This window comes from Tiliqua scincoides, chromosome 5 (assembly GCF_035046505.1).
Source record: "Tiliqua scincoides isolate rTilSci1 chromosome 5, rTilSci1.hap2, whole genome shotgun sequence".
NCBI classification, from domain to species: domain Eukaryota; kingdom Metazoa; phylum Chordata; class Lepidosauria; order Squamata; family Scincidae; genus Tiliqua; species Tiliqua scincoides.
This window is the reverse complement of record NC_089825.1, coordinates 22431949-22449955: the sequence shown is the minus strand read 5'-3', so window position 1 is coordinate 22449955 and position 18007 is coordinate 22431949. Positions and strand designations below refer to the sequence as shown.

Sequence of the window (18007 nt, the reverse complement as noted above, 5' to 3'; positions counted from 1 at the left end):
GTGGTGTAGCTAAGGGGGTGCATGGGGTAGCAGTTGTACCGGGCATCAAGCTTTAGGGGGGCAACAAGCTGAGCTTGACATTAGTGACCAAAATTGTGAAAATCTTGGTATGTGTGAATACCATCATGTTATAAATCATTAGAAAGGTAATTTAATGCAAAATGCAGTGAAACAAACTGCATTGGAATGTCTGTATTCTATCAAAAGTTATGACCAGTTAACCAGAAAATGAAAACACAACTGCTGAAAGTCTCCTTGGGATGAGAGCAGCTACAATGGGTCAACTTGGATCTGTGCCAGTTTGATCACTGATGCAAGTGGAACAAAAAGTTCCACTGCCCCTGATTGGTTCACCTGGAGGGTGGGGAGGGAGGGGATCAGTCTCAGGAGGGGATGGGGACACCAGAGGAGGCCTCTTAACACCCATCCCAGACCTGAAAGCCCCACATGGGACTTCTCTGACTTGTGCCACCAATTTTGCTGGCACAGATCCAAGTAGCCCCATTGGGCAGCCTGGAGTTTCTTTAACTCAAAACGGACGTATGAGACTGATTGTTCTGAGAGCCAATGGCATATTATTATGTTATTGACAGGTTGCAGTGACATGTTATCATGATACAGCATGAAACTAATAAGGTGTTAATATGAACCAGCTCTCATTTCCATTATCATAATACAGTTACCCTTGCTAACTGGTTAAAAAGGCACTTTTTAACCAGTTCCCCTTTTTCAAGTGGTTCCCCTCTTACATTTTGCAGCACAGTGTGTCGAACTGGGCTATGTCAGAATGCCAGATGCAAGGGAGGGCACCAGGATAAGGTCTCTTGTTATCTGGTGTGCTCCCTGGGGCATTTGGTGGGCCGCTGTGAGATGCAGGAAGCTGGACTAGATGGGCCTATGGCCTGATCCAGTGGGGCTGTTCTTATGAACTAATCGGGGGCAGATTTTTATTTACTGAATCTGATTTTGTCGGGGGGGGGGGGCTACAAATCTTCTTTGACCCCAGGTTGCAGATAGATGCCTTAGCTATGCCACTGACTGGGAGAAGGCAGCAGAGCAAGTAGATGGCAAGCTGCTAGGGCAGTGATTTTCCACCTTTTTCATCTCACAGCACACCAACTAAACACTAAAATTGGCAAGGCACACCATCAAGTTTTTGACAATTGACAAGGCACACCAAACTGCCAGTGGGGAGCTCATACCCCCCATTGGCCTAAGAACATAAGACATAAATGACATAAGAACAGCCCCACTGAATCAGGCCATAGGCCCATCTAGTCCAGCTTCCTATATCTCACAGCGGCCCACCAAATGCCCCAGGGAGCACAACAGATAACAAGAGAACCTCATCCTGGTGCCCTCCCTTGCATCTGGCATTCTGACATAGCCCATTTCTAAAATCAGGAGGTTGCGCATACACATCATGGCTTGTACCCCGTAATGGATTTTTCCTCCAGACCTTCCCCAAATTCCAGTGGCACAGCTGTGGACCACTCATGGCACACCAATGTGCCATGGCACAGTGGTTGAAAATGGCTGTGCTAGGGAGAGGAAGTAGGTTTTTCCCAATTTTTACTTTTTAAAAAGTCCTGGTGTGACATCATTTCCGGTTGTGACATCACTTCTGGGGCAACATTTTGAGCTTGGCAGTGGGCTACGCAATCATTAGCTACGCCACTTCTTGAAGTCTATCAAGAAATTTCAGTTGGTGCAAAATGCAGTAGTCAGGGTGCTTTCTGGTGCTCTCTGGGCTGAGCACCTAACATCTGTACTGCATGATCTGCACTGAATTCTATTTCCTTCTTGGGCACAATTTTAAGTCACGGGTTATGATCTATAGCAGTGGTTCCCAAACTGGTGGGTCGTGACTCACTGGGAAACCAGAAAACAGAACGATTGTGTTGCTGCCAATAAGGGAAGGGTTTTTAAAACTTACCTGGGGGTTACTATGTTTCTCCGGAGGGTCTGGGGAGCCTCTGCAGCCCTTCTGGCAGCTCTAAACTGCTGTAAAAAAAGGAAAAAAAGCCACTTCTGGTTTTGCAATGAAAACAGGAAATGGTTTTTTTCCAGAGTTAAAAACAAATTATGTGACATATGGTAAAATAAGGAAATTCAAGCTCATAAGGATAAATCAAAACAGTTGCTCTCTCAAAAATATAGCTTTTTTGTGTTCTTTTTAAACAGAACTTCTCCCTCTATCTCATTTGCTTACAGACAAAACCTGTTGCGTTTGCAGTCCGAACAAATGTTAGCTACAGTGCAGCCCATGATGACGACGTACCAGTTCCAGGCATGGCTATCTCATTTGAATCAAAAGATTTCTTGCATGTTAAAGAGGTAAGTCTGTTTACACTGAAATTGTAGCAGTATAACCACATTTAGGCTGCAGTCCTGTACACATTCCTGTACACTTCTGAGTAGACATTTATAGGATTGTACTATTACTGACTTGATAGCATGATGCCTATACAGTTGGACCTCAGTATCGATGGGGATCTGTTCCCGGACCCCCTGCAGATACCGAAACCTGCAGATAAGCAAATCAGTGGATTGGTCCATTATTACCTCTAGACACAACCAGAGATGTTGCCCTGTCACATCCTGAGGTGTTCTGATGAGCATCTCAGAAAAGCTCCTGGACACCAGAAAACACCTCTAGTCACGTCCAGGTGCTCAGGTCCAGCGTTCCACAGCGGGTTTGGAATCATGATGAGTTAAATCATTCAACCTTTTGTTGAAAAGCGGTATATAAATACTGTTGATAATGATGATGATGAATCTACGGATCCTGATTCCACAGCTTAGGAGGTTTAATTTGTATACCCTGGATGCAATGCTGCAAGTCTTTACATGTGTTAGAGATTGTTTGCCAGTATCCAGTATGCCAGTGTCCAGTATCCCCATTTTTGTTCTAGAATTGTTCATTGTCTCCTGCTTACTATATTAACAAACTACAGATGAATTTAAAATATGGTTTGAAGGCTCAGTGCTTACCGATGACTGGATGAACAGTTGGAATGGAAGGTGAAAGGTGTACACAAATTATGTCTGGCACATGCGTTGGTGGCTCTCTAACCCAGACAAAGCTACTATCTCCAAAAATGCAACAAATTTTTGTTGACCTTTACCCTCAGTAATCAAAGATGTAATAGTATATTTTTGTCAGATATTGTATTTGTTTTTGTTCCCCTTCTCTAAGTAAGTTGCCAAATAATTGCAGCTGTAAAGCTCATGGATACTTGCAAGCCAAAGTATGTCCTCTGCATGTGCTGTTATTTTGATAAAGTTAGATAAGATAGAAATAATATCAGCACTTTTGGAGAAGCGAAAGTATGCAAAGTATGTACAATAACAGTGGATTTGCAATTGTGTGTTCATCCCCACCAGGAGGAGAAACTGTTACTTACTTGGTTTCTAGTTTAACTGCTTGTGGGTTGCTCTTTTCTGGTTTGACTAGATTTCTTATTTGTTGTTTTTTTTCTGCACGTATGTCTCCCTGCCTTAAGCAGTTGCTTCTTTTGATTTGTTTTGCACATATAAAAACGCTTTGTGTAACTCAGCTCCACTGTGAATGAGTGCGCTTTTTCTACAGCTCTGCTAACAAGCACATAGTGATTAAAATGGCTTAGCCATATATTTTAAAACACCTGGGTTCTCTTTTAGATTGAATAGATTTATACAGAGAAGGCCAATAACTATTTAAAGGAGATTTTCCTTATCCATTATACAGTACTTTAGTGGCACAGTGAAGCATAAATAGAAAAGAAATTTGACAGGAACTAACTAATTCAGCCTACATCCACGTTTGCTATGTTAAAGAAGGTAGCAGAAAGTTATATTTTTTCTTTTACTTGTCTTGATAGGAAATAAGTAATAAATTATGCTGCTTCTGAATAAACAAATTTAACATGCTTATGAAATACAAAACCTTAAGGGAACATCGCAGATACTCGCCTATAAGTCAATCCCACAGATAAGTCGAGGGCAGGTTTTGAGCCATCAATCATGGAATTTTCTATGACCCTCGGGTAAGTCAGGGGTGAAACTTAGGGGGGTGTCTGACTATAGTTTTGTCTGATTTTACTGGAGGCCAGATCCTGAAAAATAAACCATAGTAAACATAATAAAAGATCATAAGATACATTTTTATTCTTTTTAAATTCTGGTCTTCACCACCTTTTTGTAAGCACTATCAGAGTAAGTGCACTGTAAACTACATACCAGTAAAACAGTAGTTCCCAAACTGGTATTTATGTACTCCCAGGGACACCCAACAGGACCTTTTGGGGTACTTGAAAATGAATGGAATAATGGCAGAAAAAGGCAGGTCATGCTCCAGAATGCCTTGCAAGACAGGAATGCCTTGCAAGGACCAGCAAGGCAGGAAGGGAGGTAGCTAGTTGGCTGTGAAAGCCCCACCAATAGCTAGTTTTTGGTCATCAATTCACGTATGAACCAGTGATTGAAAACCAGCACAGTAAAAAAGCTGAAACATAATAGGGAAAGTGATCAATCACCAGGTCCGTAGCCAGGATTCTAGAGGTGGGGGGCCAACCATTTTTTTGGGGGGGCAATTATGTTAGGTATCTATACTGGTGTGCAAAATGGATGATAAGTATGGAGAAACATCAAAGACCCATAACTAACCCAAATTTCATTAGGAGGAAATATTTTGGGTTTTTTGTGTTTTTTTTTTTGAAAGATGCATTCATTATCTGTAAAGCAATCTAACAATGAGCTGCATAGAATAAATACATCTCTGTATGCAATGTAAAATCTATTTGTTTACATAGAAATAACATGCAACTTTTCCTTTCATTTTGGACACCAGTGCAATTCACAGAGTTGCAACACTGCAAAAGTAAAACATATCACTATGATACAGGTAGTATTTACTTGTATTGAAAGCCTTTCATTTGCTGATAAAAGTAAATTTACTTTACCTAAAAGCAAGAGGAAAGATGTTGAAGTAAAATCTAGCAATGCCATGGCACATTAGTTTTTTACATTATTCATTACTTTTAAAAAGCAAGGTACAGAAGATTTGAAACTACCTAGTAGAGCTGAATTCTCCTATCTTTCTGAGAATTGAATCTTCTTAGAACCTTTTCCACACTTAAATTCTTGGTTCTCTTTAGCTCAAAAGCTAGGTATACTAAACTAGCCATTCTTGAGTGAGACATTGGTAGTCTTTGAGGTCTGTTAATTTGTGTAATTAATTAGAGCGCGATACCATAGTCTTTCAAGACTGAAGGTTGCCAACAATTTGTGTAAGCACTGAGAAGGTTGATTTGAGAAGGTCGGAAAAACGGTCCATCTAAAATCTCAGATGCCAGAGCCATGCTTTTCTCTCCCCCCCCCCAAAGAGAAAGGCCCTACCAGACCCAGACAGCAAAAATGGTCCATCCAAAATCTCAGATGCCAGAGCCATGCTTTTCTCTCCCCCCAAAAAGCACATTTACATGACAAGTCTGAAAAAAATGCCAGGAGGGCTGAAAAAACCCCCCTGCCCCCCTCAGCTGTGGCCCTGTCAATCACCCAGAATTTCTCAGCACACTTTTGGTACAAAACAGTGCAAAGGCAGAGTCTTCTGTTCTTCAAACAGATGAAAAGAGAAAACACTGTGATAAATACATGAAGTCTGGGCTTTCATATAGAGGAGATGAGGGCTTGTATTATTAATCACAAACATTTTGCTATTAGGAAGGGTACAATTTATGGAAATGGGCTGCCAAGGGATATGCAAGTGAAAAAGGTTGGCAACCACTGCAGAAGATCCATGAATCAAATCCACCTTTAAGGTGTCTGGTGTGTTAAGCCAGAAGCTCCACGTACAACATACAACCCATAACACATAACTGGGAGTGTGCAATTCAGTACACAGCAGAGAGATGCAGCTGCATATATTTGCAACCCTTTTTACTCAGAGATAGACCCACTGCTTTCCATGGGTGTTATTCTTAAGTAAGGGTGCATTGAATTGTAGCCTGGGAAGGAGTGTCCCATCCTGGTATTTCCAAAAACAGACCTGCTTTGCAAGCATTTGCCAAGCAGAAGCAGGCTGCAGCAGAAGGAAGGAGATTAAAAGGTTAACTTTGGCTGGAATTTCCCAGTTGCTGTAGAAATGATCTCTGCCCTGCCTGCCTGCTGCTTGAGAAACTTGGCGCCTGCCTGCCACTTGAGAAGCGAAACTGTTCAGAGTGGAAAGGCTTTGCCCTCTGATTGATCCAGAGATCAGGCGAAGTGACAATTAGAGCTTGATTACTTGGCAAAAATTTCACGTACTATAGGCGAGTAATTTAACTTGCATTGTGTGCACATACATCTTTCAGGAAAATGAATGAATAATTCACTATATATCTTACACGGAGATAATTTAAATGCAAATGATGCATTGTGTGTACATAAGTCTTTTCTGAAACATCAGTGAAGCGCCATATTCTATCTAGTAATGTATGGGAAGCAAAAAGTGATTTACATCAGTGCTTCCCAAACTCCTACAAGGGAGTTGGGAGCACTGTAAGTTGTTGTGGGGGGGAAAGGCAGCAATGCAACCCCCAGGATCGCACTGCTGCCAGTGACGGGAGAGGGGTTTTCTACTTACCTGCAGCCAGTGCTGCAGTCTTGGGGGGCCCTCCGCAGGACTCTCTGTGCCTGCAAAAGTGTGAAAAATAGATAAAAACTGGCAATTCCTGTCTCATTGCAAAAACCGGAAGTGTCTCCCCCTGTGGAGGGGGAGGGCCTCCTGCAATCCCAGGACTGCAGCACTGGCTGCAGGTAAGTAGAAAACCCACCTGCCCACCATTCCAGCAGCAGCACAATCCTGGGGATTGTGTTGCTGCCTTCCCTCCCTGTCCCTTAAAGCAGTGGTTCTCACACATTTAGCATCGGGACCCACTTTTTAGAAAAAGAATCTTGTCGGGACCCACTGGAAGTGATGTCATGCCCGGAAGTGGCATCATCGAGCAGGGAAATTTTTAACAATCCTAGACTGTAATCCTACCTACACTTACCCAGGAGTAAGTCCCATTTACTATCATTTTTGAAAGCATATACATAGTAGTTTGTTAAAAGTACAGGTCTGTAACATTTCCCCAAATCAGTCACATGCCATGGTAGCATCAAGTCTAATATATTAAAAATAAAATATTGGAAAGAATGAGGACCCATTTGAAATTGGCTCACGACCCACCTAGTGGGTCCCGACCCACAGTTTGAGAAACACTGCCTTAAAGGGTTATTGGCCAGTGCTTTCCAGTCTGGTCACAACCAACCAGTTTGGGAACCACTGCTTTACAGCATTAGCGACAAATACCAGAATCAGTGTAATATTGCTCCAATGTGATCTCATTCTTTATGAATCAGTTTCAACAAGGTGCTGAAATAGTGCATGTTGCTATATTTTGCACTTGGTTGCAAAATCCCTATAAAGAAGACAAAGTCAGTCCTATGAGCTATGAACACTGGCAGAACATACATTGCTGCCGTAGAACAGCTGTAAAGTGGCTTCCAGAGGCATGCTCAGTAACCTTCCCACATGTGTCACCAGATCTATGGAGGCAGGTAAAGTGGTGGGGGAGATGGGGGCAGGGCAGGGGACATAACCGGGGGTGGAGAAGCTGTGGGAAAGGGTGGATCTGGCAGCAGCAGCATGCACCGGATCCTGTCCCCTCCAGCAGCAGCCTCTCCACCCCTTTGTCTTCTTAGACATACGCTAGCAATTTCACTAGTGATTTCACATTGCGGAGCAGGAGGCTTAAAGAGGTGTAAGGTGGCTTAATTCCCCTTTCACACCTGAAGCCTGATTCCCCTCCCCGGATACAGCATACCCAATTTTATTTTTTTGGCACAGCTTCACCAGCTAAGGGGGGGGAGGACAGGATTGGGCTTTTGATGTATGAACCTGGCTTCTTTGTGTAATCCAAAATTCAGCTGATTAGCCTTTGAGTTCAGTCTTCCACTGTATTTAAAATAAAAGAGTAATCTGGGGATTTCACAAAGATTTTTCAAAGACACCTTTTGCAGAGACCTTTTGTTTTTTGATATTTGTGTGGAAATGCTTCTTGATAGTGCATTGGGTGCTACCACTGCTGCCAATACTGATAATTTAGAGGTCAAACTAGTTAGGTGGCCCTTCTGATGGCCATGGAACTTCAGCTGATGCCTGACCTCATCAATCCCTGATGCCTCCTCTGGTTTTGCCACCTTAGGTGGACTTGGTCGCCTAAACTTAAGGGTAACCCTGGTAAACCTAGCTTCAAGCTTTCTCCTGTTTATGGTATATATCCTCCAATTGTCTCTACATGCCGCTGCCTAGGGAGGTGCAGGTGGGGGGGGAGCAGCAGCAAAAAATAGGGCCTTCTCAGTAGTGGCACCAAGTCTTTGGAATTCCCTCCCTCTTGAGTTATGAACTGCTCCCTCCTTGGAGACCTCCCAGTGAGGTCTGAAGACATTTTTATTCATACAAGGCTTCTGAGTCATGGCCTTTTTAATGAACATTCAGCTTTTAGTCTTGTCCTTTTTAGGTGGTGTGTTGCTGTTCTATTTAACTGTAATTCTGTTTTATGGTTGTTTTTAAGCTTGTTTTAATGTTTTATGGGTTTTTAGGACAGAGTACAATTGTTTTTAACTGTGATTTTTAGTATTTCTCTACCTGCACTTTTGTAAGCCCCTTTGGAGAGAAAGGCAGGGTGAAAATGCAATGAATGAGTGATTCATATTCTTACTAATTTTGATTAAGGGCTAAATGCTGAAATGCTATTGTCAGTGTCAATAGTTTGTGCCCATAGATACATACATTTTACAAGATGGATATATAGCTTAAATTACCATGTAAATTTTCATATGAGTGATTTGCAAATTGTATAATTCACTGTATTATATAAGGATAGAAAAAATTCATTTTTGTTGCAAAGAATAAAAAAAGCATTTCTAACATTTAAATACATGCATCTGTTTATTTCTTTAGAAATTTAACAATGACTGGTGGATAGGACGTTTAGTAAAAGAAGGATGTGAAATAGGATTCATACCAAGTCCAGTCAAATTAGAAAACATGAGGCTGCAGCATGAACAAAAGACTAAGCAAGGAAAATTTTACTCCAGGTAATAAGATTATGGAATTGTCCTTTTAAAATTATCATCTTTAGGAAAACATTAAGTTATATAGCGTGTGTGAATTTGCTTTTATGGTAAGGATCAGAGAAGAAAATAATTAAATTAAGGTACTTGTTGCAAGTGAGCATTTTATGTCAGTGCCATGGTTTAATTGAAAGAACTTACAAAGCCTGAGAATGTTGCTCTAGAACAGTGGTTTTCAAACTGGTGGGTTGTGACCCACCAGTTCATGTAAATGGTCCCCTGTCCCTTTAAGAGACAGGGAGGGGGTGAGGGCAGCAATACAGTTCCCTGGATTGTATCGCTAACAGGGGTGGGAGAGGGGTGCTTTTACTTACAGGTGACTGCAAGACATTGCAGGAGGTGCAGGAAACCCCACCCAGCCCTTTGCAGGGTTCCCCAATGCTTAGAACATTGAAAAAATGGGTAAGAGGCACTTTTTCAAGTGGGTGCTCCTTTTTTTAGCAGGGGGAGAGTAACTGGCCCACCTCACCCCAGCAGTGTCTGTTCTAGTGGCTGTCTGCTGGTATTCATTTGCATCTTTTTAGATTGTGAGCCCTTTTGGGACAGGGAGCCATTTAGTTATTTGATTTTTCTCTGTAAACCGCTTTGTGAACTTTTAGTTGAAAAGCGGTATATAAATACTGTTGATTGATTGATTGATTGAAAAAAGTGGGTGCAGAGCACTTCCTCATTGCGAACGCAAAGAGGAGGTGCTTTGCGCCTGCTTTTCTCAACGTTCTAAGCATTGGGGAGCCCTGCGGAGGGTTATGTGGGGTTCCTTGCACCTCATGCAATGTCCTGCAGCCACCTGTAAGTAAAAGCACTCCCTTCCACCCCATTAGCGACACGATCCTAGGGATCACGGCGCTGCCCGCACTCCCCCCCCCCCCCCCGCAAATACGTACCTACCCTGGGAGTAAAACTCCAGGGAAGTTTGAAAACCACTCCTCTAGAATAGATCAAACCTACTGTTACTTCAATATGTCTTTGCCATTTAATGCTGTTGGTTATAGTGTTAGTGGTTTTAGTGCAAGTTTGCAATTCATTTTTAGTAAATTTACAATATAACTTTGTGTTCTTATTTTTGACTTTATTTTATGCTAATTTAGGCAGTATTTCAGCTACAAGATTGTAGTGTGGGGACAAACTGGGAATGGGCTTCTGCTTTGGGGCTAACATGTTCCTAATTCAGTATCTCAGTTTTCCTACTGTTGGCAGAGTTGGAAAGAGACCAAGGAGTGGTCACTGAGCCTTCATTGTTCTATTCCTGTCTTCAGTTCATGGATCATCCTCTTACGGACTTGAACTTTGCAAGATTGCAACATGGGCCACTCCTTTGATCTTTATTAAGCTGTGTAATAGATCTGATGTAGATCTGATTAGCAGGGAGGTCCTAACCAGTCTCTTCCTCTGAGGATGCCAGCATCCTCCATTAAGTTGCCAGCCTCTCATGTATGAGACTGCAAAGAAAATAGATTGAAATGGGGAGAAGCATATTACTTATGTGTGAGTTTTCAGCTGTGCAGTATCACAACCTGCCCAAATTCCCTGCTGTAGATGTCTCTCAGGTACAGTAACAGGGTGACATTCTTCTTTTCATGGCAGTTCTAAAGAGACTAAGCAGGGAGGTGCTTGCTCCTACTCTCAAAGCACATGCAAAGAGACAAACTTCTCTTCCCAAGGGAAAGAGGCAGGATCACCAACTCCTTAGTTGACGGCCTAGAACAGTGGTTCTCAAACTGGTGGGTCGCAACCCACCAGTTTGTGTAAAAGTTCCCCCATCCCCTTAAGGGCCGGGGGAAGGGGAGAGGCAGCAACACAATCCCCAGGATCACATCGCTAAGGAGGGGTGAGGGGGAGTGCTTTCACTTACTTTTACTTTCACTTACTTTTCACTGCTGGAGGCTACAGGAAGTTGGGGAGCCTTGTGCAGCCCTCAGCACTGCTCCCCAAGTCTTGGAACATTCAGCAAAAGTGGGCGCAAAGCACTTCCGTTTTGCAGGAGGTGCTTTCTGCCCGCTTTTAAAAGCCTCGAGGAGCACTATGGAGAGCTCCCCCACCTCCTGCAGCCTCCAGCAGCCTTACCTACTTAAAAGTAAGTGCAGAGCACCCCCTCACCCCCCTTAGCCCTTCCCCTGCAAAGATTTACTGAGGAAGTAAACCTCCCTCAAAGTTTGAAAACCTCTGCCCTAGAAGGTTCCAGAGAACTCTTTGGATAGGTGAAGGTGCAGAAACAATGATGAGCTCTTCTCAGATGAGCTCTTGAAAAATATAAAAAGTAATATAAAATACAATGTAAGCAATCTTTTATTATGACCATTCATTTAAATGTGTTACATATGTGAACATTAGCCATATTAAAGTCTGACCTTCTGTAATACTAGATTGTCCTGTATAATCTTGCCATGTCCAGACACATAGGGCGCAATCCTAATGCCTTATGTCATTGCTTTCCAACACTAGCATAGTGGTGCCAATGGGACGTGTGCTGCATCCTGCAGTTGGGTGTCACACACAGAGGCCTCCTCAAAGTAGGGGAATGTTTGTTCCCTCACCTTGGAGCTGGAAAGCACTGACATAAGGGGTTAGGATTGCGCCCTTAATGTGTTTTTCTGTAAAGAACCTTTCATTCAGTTAAAGAAAATTCTGTTTCTCAGAGTGAATGTAAAATATGTGCTAGTTTTAAGAGTTAATATTTATTTACTTTAATTTAGTAAATCAGGAGGAAATTCATCATCCAGTTTGGGTGACGTAGTACCTAGTTCCAGAAAGTCTACACCTCCATCATCTGGTAAGTGGGTCATTACCCATTTCATAATTAGTGTCTTCCTGCATGTTACAGTTTTCAGTCAAGTGACATATCTCCCTTTCAGTGAGACAAAAAATCACCACCTTTTTGTGATTCATTAGCAGTTTCAGGCTCCAGATAATTTTAGTAAGGTTCATTCATGTCTTTGCTAGAAACAAGTGAGAGGTTGGACACATCTTATAGTGCTTTGTTCATGCTAATTCACATGGTTGGAGTTTGTTTATTGGTTTAAATCAGGACCTTAGTATCATTCTGTAGATGAGGACTACAGTATCAGTGCACCAAGTAGACAAGAATGTCCCATGTCTTTGAGCAGTTTTGTAAGTCAGAAGTAGTGGCCTGCTGTTGAAAATAAACGTGTAGCCATGCCAGGAGCAGTCATTAAAATGTTTGTTGGGTTTTGTAGCCACATCGCAATGAAACTCCTCAATATGTTGCTACTATGTTTTAAAACAGTGATTCTCAAACTTTTTAGAGGCCTTAGAGGCTGCTGTCTTATTTGCCAAGTGTGCAGCTGTAATGGTGATTGGGTAGCAGTGATACCCCCTCCCCCAGTAGCAGCTTGTTTAACCCTTGATGCACATAGCCTAATCGGCCCTGTCAGTGTTGCAAACCACCACAAATTGGATCATGTTCTGGGACCCACAGTTTGAGAACTGCTGTTTTAGTATATACAAAAAGTTCTGCTGGATCAAGTCAAAGGTCCTTCTTGTCCAGCATCCTGTTTTCATAGTGGCTTACCAGCTTCCTCTGGGAAGCTCTCAAGAGGAGAAAAACACATACAGGTTGAGCCTCATTATTCACATGGGTTCCATTCCAAGCACTCACATGGATGGCAAAAAACGCACTATAGCAAATCAATTTAAAAAACAAAGTTTCTTTGCTCTGGTGATTTAAAAACAGCCTTGCTTCCCTTTGTGATGGAAGATAAGAGTCATTAAGAATCCATCAATCCAAGCACTTACAAAGGCGCTTCACTCAGCCCCTCCCTTCACTAGTGTAAAGTGATCACCTTTCTTTCACGTGCTCAGTGGGAAGGGAGAGGTCTGGAGAGAGGAGGATTGATGGATTGTCAGCCAGCTGCCCTCTCTCTCATATTAAGGAAGCTATTGTTAAAGGACTGTTCAGTTTTTTAAACTGATTTTAAAGGGATGCATTTTTCCCCTTCTCCAGGGATCAGCACATTCATTCTTATTTGCAGTGGCCATTCGTGTTGAGTCAAATCCATGTATAAAAAATCCATGTATGAATAGGCTGGACCTGTACTTTTCTTCTATCTTTAGTCTCCTGCAATTGCTTTTCAGCCTACTGCCATCATGACTAGTAATCTTTGATAGACCTGTTCTCCATGAATTTGCCTAATTCTCTTTTAAGCCATGTCTGCCCAACATTGCATATATGCAACAGGGACCAAATGTGTACACCTATGGGCTGGACAGAAATGAGTAAAATCCATCAAAGCTCGGGGCCATCACCCCATCTTGTAGCAACAAATTCCACAGACTGAAGATGCTTTTGTCCTATCCTAGATCTCCAGCCAATCGGTTTTATTGAATGAATCCTGGCTCTAATATTAGAGAGAAGTAAAACAATGCATAATTCTCAATCATGCCATAACCCCTTAACATCTTTTTTTCCCCAAACGCAAAAGCTCCAACCATTGTAGCCTTTCCTCATAAAGAAGGTGCTCTATTTATGTTGTAATTTTGGTTGCTGTATTTTGCACCTTTTCAAGCTCTGCAATACCCTTCTTGAGTATTGTAGGCTGTATTGCAGTATTCTAATTGTGGTTACCCCATAGATTTGTATAGGGACAATATAATCTTAGCAGTCTTGTTTTCAGTCTGTTTCCTAATGATTTCTAGTATGGAATTTTGCTTTCTTTGCTGCTGCTGCACACTGGATCAATGTTTTCATTGAGCTATTCTCCCTGATTCCAGGATGTTGTTTTTTTTCCAGCTTTATTAATGTATTACGAATCACTGTGAGCACAACCTTTTTTGTGGAAAAGCTGGATACAAATTAAAAATATATATGAAGAGGCCATCATGGTAGATTGTCATCTGTCTTGGGTCCACAGTAAAGATACTGGTGGCGTATCCATTTTGTTCAGCTCTCGTGTTTTCCAGGTCGAGAATGGTTTTCTTGGTTGCTCTGATTTTATGTCCAGAAATAGAAACATTGCATTTCTCCTGCTAAGTTCTGCAAATGTTGACTGTGGCTTTGTTTACAGGTTTAAATCTACTGACCAAGCAAAGTTTTTCAGGGCATGGAATTTTAGGCATCTCCTAAGTCAGCCAGCAAGAGTAGGAGACGGCTGCTCTGAAAAAGCAAAGTTTGGCCTTTTCTTTAAAATCTTACGGGACCTGATATTCCCATGCTATCAGCCCAAGTAAAATAGCATGGCATTGGCTTTGGTCATACTTGCCTGGCATGCATCCAACACCAAGTATGCATGTAAAACACATGAGTCAGACAATGGTTTTATTTACCGCCATTTTCCCCCAATATTTATAAAATGTGATGTAGAAATTATCTTTATTTTGGAAAGACACAATCCTAGAGAGGATTGGTTATGCCACATGCATAAACAAAGGAGAAAAACAGCCTAGCAGAACAGGCCTCTTATGTTTAAAACTGGCTTACCTGTTCAGCCCAGTGATTGGTTATAATAAAATGCTTTCAAAACATTTCTATCTATCCACGTCTAGGATAACTGTCAAAGTCTCTGAAAAGTTAAACAATACCTGGTATTTCCACTCTCATAAGTCAGGGGTGATTGAGGGAGAAACCCTTGCACTGGACCCCCCCCCCCAAGATCTGCCTTTTTTCTGGTGCCAAAAGTAGTAGTTTTTGCTGCAACCACAATGACAAAAGCCAGTCAAAACTAGACTATCTTCAAAAACTTCCTCCCAGTTGCATGGAGGAGCCCCAAGATCCCTTTGGAGGGGTCTCTACAAAGCCTTCGTGGTAACATGGCAACATGTGCTCCAGGAGGGCAAAGGTCTGAGTTCAGCTGACAGAGTTAAATTGGAGAAAAAAATAATACAAGGAGAAAGCAAGCAAGCAGGCTTATCGAATGGCTTGGGCGCTTGCAAGAGGCCAGGTGCTAAGCTCATCAAAAATATAGCAGGTGATTACAGGTAAACCCTTAAATCCAAAGAGCCTCCTTACATGTCTCCTTACTGATCCTTAACTGTATTTACTCCAGGCATCCACTTTCCAAACTCCATTACACCTCTACAGCTCTCTGGGAGGCAGGTGGCTCTGGTCATAACTCCTATGGCTCTTCCACACCCACACAGCAGCCTTAGATTTGACAAGTAATCTGTGCTAGCTAAGGTCATTGCTCTGACTGTTTGGATGTTTTACAACCACCTGGCCGTCCCACCACCCCTGATGCTTAACCAAATAGGCTTGGATACCAGTCAGGGGTCATGACCTAGAATCTGTTGCTCCTCCGGGTCTGGAGGATGATGATGGCCAGTTCACAAAATGACCTGTCTGCTTGACCATGCAGTCTTTCTGTACTAATAATAATCTGAGTGTTTTCAGTAAAGACTTTTCCCTGCTGAATTTTACATTGGGATTTCTCTTAAGGGAAACAGCTGGGGGAAAGAGGAGAGCAAAGGAGTCTTTCATCACAGAAGTAGACATCGAAACCTTTTGCTGTTCATTCTCTGAGCACTTATCTTAAAAAAAGTAATTTGTTCTTTCACTTAGGAATTTCAAACTCACTTCATACTGAAGTTAACATTCATGGTGCCTGCTGAGAGCTGGAAGTGACATCATTAAGCAGAAAGTGACATCATTAAGCAGATGGTAGTCAGAAATAAACACTTTGTTCTCACCTAGAAACTCTTTAGCTTCAAGTGACAGAAGAGAAAATGTGCAAATCTTGTTCATATTTTCAAGATATGAAAAAGCCCAATTATCAAGCTGGAAGAGCCCAATTATAACGGGTGCAGTATAAATTGCTTCCAGGAGGTACATTTGGCCTGTGAGCCTTGTTTTGACACCTTTCTTAGGCTGGATTATTGAAATGGGCTGTTGATGTAGGCAGAAATGGACCTGCTTAGGGCCCAGTTATATCCAACTTTCCAGCACTGTTGGAGCTGCAGTGCAGTTCTGAGTTAAGAGAGCAAACACCATGAGGAGGCCTCTGTGTTTACACCCCCCCCCCCACCTCAGGATGCAACATACACAGCTGGAAAGTTAGATAGAATTGAACCCTTGATATTTACCTTCAAGTGTGGTTAGCCAACATTTGATATAAGTCTTCTGTTTGTAACCAAATACCTTTTCATTCTCTTTTACATGTTGCAAGCAATTTTTGAGCCCCTGGTTATTTGCATTGTTGTACATTGTTACCAGCCACGTCTATGTAAACCATTAGGCCTCCACTGCCAGCACTTCTGTCATGGTCCTAGTAGAAGTAGTAGTAATATACTGTACACTGACTAAGCATGGCAGCAGGTACTATACAGAATAGAAGTATACTACTGCTCAAAGAGCTTAAAATTTGCTACCGTATATTTTCTGCTGGGCACTAATTTTGTCTGGAGCAAAGAAAGGGATTACATTAGCGTTACAGCTTTCATTTTCAACCCAAACTTTCCTCTTTTCATGCATCCCCATATTTTAATAAAGCCTTTGCAGTAAGACATTTGTGTGCTCCACAAATTGCTTTGCCATCCTTCTCCAACTTCCTGAAAGATATTCCTAATTTCCAGATGTGTGGTTTCTTATGATATGAATGTGCTCTTTTATATTGTGCTATTTTCTGTTTAGCTGCATAGAAATGAACTTCCCTGCCCACTCCTCAGTCCAATAGCCCTCTGTAACCCTCCCCTCTAAACATGTCAGAATGGGATTCTTTTAGGTATGGTGGGCTTCTGGGTTATGAGGAGATTGGCTAGGACCACTACCTTCTGTGATCAGAAGTGCCTTCTGCTCACTCAAGGGAGGGTTATGATACAACCCTGCATCTACTGTATATGTAGCTGGTTTCCTGCATGTTTAAAATCATAAAACAATTTTATTGCAGTTAATATTAATTGTATGTATTTTAAAGTTTTAGTTTAAGGTAAATGTTGATCTATAAAATCACCATTTGGAACAGTGATCTTCATATTACTTTTTTGTGAAGGGATCCCACAAGGATAGCTGGTCTTGAGTCAACTTTTGGTTGCAATTCTAACCCTCAAGCACCCTATGCTCAATTGTCCTTAACTTCAACTGCTGTTCCTGTGATCTACTTGTAAGACTTCAGTGGCCTTATTAGAGAGTTCAGATAAAATCTACAAGCCCCAAGACAGTGCTTTATGCTGTCTAGGGATAAGCTTGTGTAATATGCATGCTTCTTTGAGATGAATTAATCTAGACTGCTTGGATTTCAAAGTTTCCTGGGGCACAGGCTATTCATCGTGCTGTTTAAGTTGGCTGCATATAGTTTTATAGCATATAGCAGATTCAGTGTAGTGATTTACAGCCCAATAATAATAATAATAATACAGGTATTTATATACCGCCTTTCTTGGTCGTCAGATTTCTCCTCAGACTTTATTTAAGGCGGTTTACATAGGCAGGCTGTTCTAAATCCCCATAGGGATTTTTACAATTGAAGAAAGGTTCTATCTTTCAAGAACCACAACATTTCAGATGGATCTTTTTGATCTGGTATCACATTCTGGCCTCCAGTTTCCTCCCACGCAAGCTGACAAGCAGCTCCTTCATCTCTCACATGGAGGGCAGCCAAGACGCTTCTTCGCTCACACCAAAGAGCAGGTGGAATAACTCGGCTCAGCTTGTCAGCTGCTTCAAGGTCTCGCCATTCATGGTGTCGGTGGCCTCGAACTGGCGACCTGTGGATGTTATCTTCAGCAAACGGAGGCTTTACCCTCTAAACCAGACCTCCTGCCCAGGCAATCCTGAGTTGCCATGTGCCCAGGGCTGCAGTGGTGCCAAAATGACTGCAGCTGCAACCTGTGGGTGCCAGGCAGCTGGTGGCAGTTCCCAACATCTCCTCAGGGGAAGGGAACATTCATTCCTTTACCCTGGGTAAGGCAAGAAGCCCTG

The 18007-nt window shown here is 42.2% G+C and overlaps 1 protein-coding gene across 1 annotated transcript in view; it reads left to right on the top strand.

Moving 5' to 3' along the window:
* The window catches only part of CACNB2 (calcium voltage-gated channel auxiliary subunit beta 2), a 90615-nt gene that overhangs the window by 50166 nt on the left and 22442 nt on the right, over positions 1-18007 (top strand). The window contains exons 3-5 of the mRNA XM_066627092.1: positions 2215-2337; positions 8969-9105; positions 11835-11911. Coding sequence (XP_066483189.1) covers positions 2215-2337; positions 8969-9105; positions 11835-11911 — 337 coding nt within the window. The remainder of the gene's footprint in view (positions 1-2214; positions 2338-8968; positions 9106-11834; positions 11912-18007) is intronic.